The sequence below is a fragment of the Leptonychotes weddellii genome, chromosome 6 (assembly GCF_054177405.1).
Source record: "Leptonychotes weddellii isolate Sample4059 chromosome 6, ASM5417740v2, whole genome shotgun sequence".
Lineage (NCBI taxonomy): Eukaryota > Metazoa > Chordata > Mammalia > Carnivora > Phocidae > Leptonychotes > Leptonychotes weddellii.
The window spans coordinates 117,100,765-117,107,256 of record NC_138374.1 but is presented as its reverse complement, the minus strand read 5'-3'; the positions used below and the strand labels follow the sequence as shown (position 1 = coordinate 117,107,256).

General features: G+C 36.1%; 1 protein-coding gene and 1 long non-coding RNA gene across 2 annotated transcripts in view; one reads left to right on the top strand and one right to left on the bottom strand.

Moving 5' to 3' along the window:
- CFH (complement factor H) overlaps positions 1-5,107 on the bottom strand; it is a 19,575-nt gene extending 14,468 nt beyond the window's left edge. The window contains exons 1-4 of the mRNA XM_081822983.1: positions 5,045-5,107; positions 4,525-4,630; positions 2,911-3,102; positions 1,106-1,276 (exon numbers count right to left, since the gene is read on the bottom strand). Of these exons, the coding sequence (XP_081679109.1) occupies positions 1,106-1,276; positions 2,911-3,102; positions 4,525-4,630; positions 5,045-5,107 (532 nt within the window). The remainder of the gene's footprint in view (positions 1-1,105; positions 1,277-2,910; positions 3,103-4,524; positions 4,631-5,044) is intronic.
- The window catches only part of LOC145722356 (uncharacterized), a 285,608-nt gene that overhangs the window by 62,111 nt on the left and 217,005 nt on the right, over positions 1-6,492 (top strand). The window lies entirely within an intron of this gene.

Sequence of the window (6,492 nt, the reverse complement as noted above, 5' to 3'; positions counted from 1 at the left end):
ATCATCTTTTTTTTTAACATATAATTCAACCAAATTTTTTTAAAAAGAATAAAATCGACTCAAAAGCTAACTCTAGTTATTTTATAATAACTCTAGTTATTATAAAAGAGGATTATTAAACAAGGTTTATACATGTAATTATGAATCATATGATTAAAAGTTCAGAGGGCTCTTAAGAGTTCAACTCTTCTCACCATTTCCCCACCACCCTGGCCCACAGTATGACAATATCTGTAAAACTCACCCTTTTAGAAAGGCACTTGACCTCTGATTTCATGTATGATAGCACTTGTTACTTGTTTCACTCACTGCTGCAGACCTCAACAGAAGTTGACTCACTCTTTTCCATAAATGTTTGCAAATATCTCAACATAGTTGTTACCATGCTATAACTGTATCTTCTTGCTATTCTTCTCATGATATGATTTCTTAAACTCAACTATCTACATTCTCTCTTTTAGGTCACGATAGTTTGAAACCATCTCTTTTAAAATGAGGTGGGCTAAGTAGAACACAATATTCCAGACTTTTGGTGGGCACCAAACATAGGTGAGATGGATTCTAGCTCTGTACAACATCCTTCCATTCTGAAGCCTAAAAGAGTTTTTGTTTTTTTCCCAGCATCATCATCACTGTTGATTCATATTAGGTCTGTGGTTAATGAAATCTCCAGTTATTTCCACTTAATTCCATTGTCAATGGAGGGTTTCCTCATCTGGTATTAATATAATTTACTTTTTATAGCTAAATGCTAGGCTTTACAAGAGCAATCTGGGAACTGTATATACCTGGGAATTAGGAAGCCTATTACAACCCTGGCTCTGCTCTAGACTTGCTTTTTGACCGCAGACCAACTGTTTAATGAGCTATTGAACGTTTTTGGTCCTTTTACGTCTATCTTCAGAATGAGAGAATTATACTAATTGCTCTCAAAATGGACCTTGCACACAAAATGTTAAGTATATTGTCTTTATAATAGTTGATCCCTGTAAACATTAATACTCCATTGTGAGAAAAAATAAATTGCTTAACTCTAAGGAGTATATGAATGAAAACAATTTATAAAATATACAGCAAAATGTATAGAAAAGAAATATAACATTACCTCTACATGAAGGACTTGGAGTCCATCCAAATTTAGTACATACAGCATCTCCTCTATCACTGTATTCATAACCCTTGTTACATTTATATTGAAGTCGTTCATTTTCTCTGTAAGTTTTCTTCTGAGATGTAGACTGTCCATTTACAATTTCTGGCTCTTGGCAGGAAATTTCTAAATATAAGGGATTAAATTCCAAAATGTTTGTTATATATTAAAGGGCCTTGTCTAAGACATAGTTTTAGATTAAAGACACAAATTATGTTTCCATTAGGTAAACCAGTCAACCAAACAAAAGTTCTAACACCTTTGAAAAGTAACTGATTGGTTTTTGTAGCATCACTATCCATTCAAATTTTCTAAAAAAACAAAAACAAAAACAAAAACTGGCCATCATCCGTGACCCCATCTTCTCTCAAACATTTCCTCCTGGGATTACAGCAATAACAAATTTCCCAAATCCAATTCTCCCATCTTTCTAATCCGTTTTTCTGTTTGTAATTTAATGGCCTTTTTTCTTGTCCCTTCATTGCTCCATTTAAAATCCCCCATTGATTCCCAATTCAGTCTGAGTAAAAGCCAAACTCTTCAGCACAACATGTAACACCTTAGAAATTTGTACTGGCCTGTCTTCAATCTGTCACTGACTTACCCCTACTTGCATCCTACACAAGGGCCCCCAAGGACATGAGAACAGGGGAGCCTCATATTCATGGAAGCGGCCTTGTATTTGTATTCCTCTCCATATGTTCCTGTGACTGGTATGCCTTCCCCCTCCTCAACTTCATTTGAAACATATACATTAGTTATTCCAGGAAAGTTTCACTAACCACAGAAATTTAGTTTTAAGAAGGAAACCCCCTCTGTGAACCTCTAGAACATACAGTATTTGCTGTGTTGAATATAAATATGTTTACCATTACTGACTTGAGGAACCAGTTTGGTTAGAAAGGGTTTTAAGCAGAGGAATGCTTTTCTCTGCATCTCACTGTTGGATAGACTACACTAGGAAAGTGAAAATAATCACGAGATTTTAGATATGTCAAAAAATAAATATGGCAGAAATTTCTGCTGCACAAATACTGGTAATATGAAGTATGGCACTTTTAAATAAATTGACCATAATGTTTTATTACAAAAGCCCCAATCATCAGACTGGTCATAGCAGTATTATAACTAAAGAAATCTTAACTTACAATTTACTATAGAACTTTTTGTAAAAGGCAAAAATTTATTTAGTGGATGCAATTCAGTTCCTCATACTTATCTAAACTCACTGTGTATATATAAAACAGGACCCTTTTCTAGAAGTATTATTCAAGCACAGAAGGTCATCATGATTCATCAGTGGAAATAAATAATGAATTATTCAATTTTCAAATTAAAAGAAAGCCTATTCTACAGGCCAATATTAAAACTTGCAGCAGAAATGCTTACTAGTCTATTTGAGCCATGAAAACCAATCATAATTTAATTATGGTTAAGACCATGGACTTCGGTTTCAGATGATCGAGGTTTGAATCTTAACTCTACCATCTATGCCATGATAACCTTGGGCATGAGATTTAACCTTTTTGCACCACAGTTTCCTTCGTTATAAAATAGAGCATAAATCACAGACATTTTGAAGGTAAAATGGAATGACACATGTGAAGAACTTGGATCAATTACTGGCAAATAGTAAGTGCTCAGTAAATGTTAGCTATTAGTATTATTCATATTCTTCAGGATGCACAATGTTTGAAAATGCATATTTTCATGAGAAAAACTAAAATCATTCAATCACATGAACGGTAAGTGTATCTTACCCACACATTTCGGTGCTTCTCCACTCCAAACACCGTTTGCTGAGCAATGGATTTCTGCAGGCCCATCAAGCTTGAAGCCTGAATTACACTGAAATCGTACTACTTGTCCAAAAGTATGGTCTTGGTCTAGTTCCACGGCAGTACTGGTAAGTCTCCCATTCTCTGGTTCTGTCACTGGTGAACACTTAACAACTGAAAAAATAAATACAACTTTTCCTAATAGAATTTGACAACTTTATTATAAAAAGCATGTATATATTCAGATATATGGATAAAATCATCAGCAAAGTAAGATTGGGGAAATTACTTAATTTTTTAAAGAAGTATTTGATAAAACTGTTGGATACAAAGACTAGTAAGTTAAAAAACAACAACAATAAGCTTATCTCTCATTCTTTTCTATGAGAGTGGACAAAGAAAATTACTTCTTTGAATGACAGTTTACATTGTTATAGTAACAAACAAGTGTTTCAAGCTTGGGATAATTAAATGAAAATTTTCATTTAAGCCCCAGAATAATATAACACTGTATTCCTAAAAGGTATAAAAGCAAACTTTCTGATTCTATTTACTTCAATAGACAAATTGTCCTTAATTTTCCTTCCTTTTCCATGTTAGTGCTCAAAATAATTTAAGTACTCCTTTTGATTTTACTTTTTTCCAATATCTCTTAGGTTATGCCATTTTAACTTTATTTTATAGTAGAATCATCCAGGATAGAATTAAAATGGAAATTCTATGGCTATCTCCCGAAAGATACAGGTTTAGAAGGTTTTTAGTAATCAAAATTTTCAGGGTTAAATAAACACCTCAGGTGATTCCAGAGTAGATGTTTCTTAAAGCATTTAGATCTTTCCATAGATGAAAGATCTCCTCCTCCTCCTCCTTCTTCTCCTCCCTCCCCCACTTCCTTGCTCTTCCTCCTCCTTCCTCCCTCTCTCCCTTCTTCTGTCCCTCCTCTTTCCCTCTCCCCCTCTACTTATTCCTCACCATGGAATTAAGACTATTCTGACTCATTTCTCTTATTTCTATGATGACTAGAGATTGAGATTACTAACTCAAAATTTGGAAGTGGGATCTACATTTTCTTATTCTTATGCTTTGCTTTATGGGTCAGTAAGAAAAAGCAGAGTTCTCTCTTACTTCCTGTCTCTTCTCAGTAAGACTAAGACCACAGGAAAATCTCCCTTGCCACACAAGAGGGGAGAAATATCTAAATCATGTTCTTCACTTCAGCTGTTACCAGAGATCCTTGCATTTGGGTGGTTATTGGGTGAGAATATCTTCATGAATAAAGCTGAAATTCTGATACTTGTGTTTTTTCTAGTGGTTAGAATCCAAAAGGAAAGGAAAATAGGTTTTAGATTTCCTAATCTCTAATACTTTGAATATTAGGTCAGATGAGTCTGTATTCATATTTGGTTAATGAAACACAAAATAATGTAGTAATAAAAAGCTTAGATATCCATTCTGTACTATATTAGAAGCTACAAAAATACTTTAAGTAAAAAATATTTAATTACAAATTTTAAGGATATTTTAATGTAAGACATTTCAAAAACTCTTAGATATTTTAAATATTTGAATATATTAGTGAATCAATTTTACATATACCTTCACAAAGAGGAATATCATTGGTCCATCCATCTGGTTCACACTCACGGAAATTAATCCTACCTAGCAACTGATACCTGAAAACCAAAAATAACAGAGTGGTGAGCTAATGGGTATTTATATGCAATTTTGATACCATTCTGAATGTCCAGAAACTCCATTTCAGAGAAAATTAACACCATATGCATTTCCTGCCTTCCTTTCTCCTTCCCTTCCTTCCTCCCTCCTACCTTCCTCCCTCCCTCTCTCCCTCCCCATCTCCCTTCTTTCCTTCCTTCCTCCTTTCCATCTTCCCTCTCTCCCTCCCCTCCCCTCCTCTTCCTTTTCCTTTTCTTTCTTTTCTCTCTCTTTTTCTTAAATTTCTTCTCTTTCTTTCTTAAGCTTCTTTCTTACTTAAGAAAGGCCCTCAAGTCCTCAGGCACATGGACTTGGAAGAGTCATAATCTTTGGTTCACAACATGAACTCATTATGATTTTGTGCACAATATCTTTTTATCTTTTCATTGAGTCAGTTAGTTACACTTAACAATGTTATAACCTCTTTGAACCCAAACCAAAATCCAAAAACATGGTTCAATAACATTCAAAGAAAGACAAAGTATTTTTTTTCAAAGATTTTATTTATTTATTTGACAGAGAGATAGAGAGAGAGGGCACAAGTAGGCAGAGCGGCAGGCAGAGGGAGAGGGAGAAGCAGGCTCTCCACTAAGCAGAGAGCTGGACGTGGGGCTTGATCCCAGGACCCTGGGATCATGAACTGAACTGAAGGCAGCCACCCAACCGACCGAGCCACCCAGGTGCCCCAAGACAAAGTATTTTTTGAGGGAGAAAGTTTTTCTTTTCTTGTGTAATGGGTGAAATAATCCTTATTTGCAGATGAAGGAAATATTTGTCTAGATAGAATTATTTAGAAGTTTATGAAAGTTCTGTTCTCAAAATTATCTCTCTTGTGGTTATCAAAATGTTGCCCATTACTTTGTTTTGGAGAAAAAGCTTTTTACCTCTAGCTGTTCACTGTAATATTAAGAAGGATGCTTTGCCTTGATCTAAAGCCTCTGGTAATGATTGCACATTTTGCATCTGCCCCAAGGAACTCCCATTCAAGTAGAGCATTTTAGATTTTAAGGATGGGGTTAATGAGTTACCACAGTTAGATAAATTTGACATTGAATGGCTTATATATGCAGACCTGACTTGATGACTACACTCTGGAAAAATTAATTAATTAAAAATAATAAAAAAATTAAAATTAAAATAAACCACATGCTAAGAAATTTGGACTAGTGCTATCCTTGATTATGTAAAAAGTCCAAAATGTTCCAAAAATATCATAATTGTGGAGGGTGGGAGTATGGAGCACACTGCAGGGATCTACTGGGTTTGGAGACTCCACACGGGGTCAGGTGCTAGAGAGAAATGCTCGGTCACAGGCAAGGAGAGCACGGAGTGCAGCTGGAGACTGGGGAGATGGGAGTGATTGACTGCTTTTCTCTGGGGGCTCACTGAGGAGCGGGCCCCAAGTTCTAGGCTGCTCCAGGGTGGAGATTGGGAGGCTGCCATTTTCACTCTTGTCCTCCAAAGCTGTACAGAAAGCTTGCAGGGAACAAAAGCTCCGGAGAGCAAACCCCAGCAGATTACTTAGCCCAGACCTGTCAAGGGTGGGGCAATTCCACCTTGGGCAAAGACATTTGGGAACCATGGCAACAGGCTCCTCCCCCAGAAGATCAGCAAGAACAGCCAGCCAAGACCAAGTTTACCGATCAATGAGAATGGCAAAACTCCAGCGCTAGGGGAATACTGCACATAGAATTCATGGCTTTTTTACAATGATTCTTTAGTCTTTCAAAGTTAATTTTTTTTTTAAAGATTTTATTTATTTATTTGAGAGAGAGAGAATGAGAGAGAACACATGAGAGGGGGGAGGGTCAGAGGGAGAAGCAGACTCCCTGCCGAGCAGGGAGCCTGATG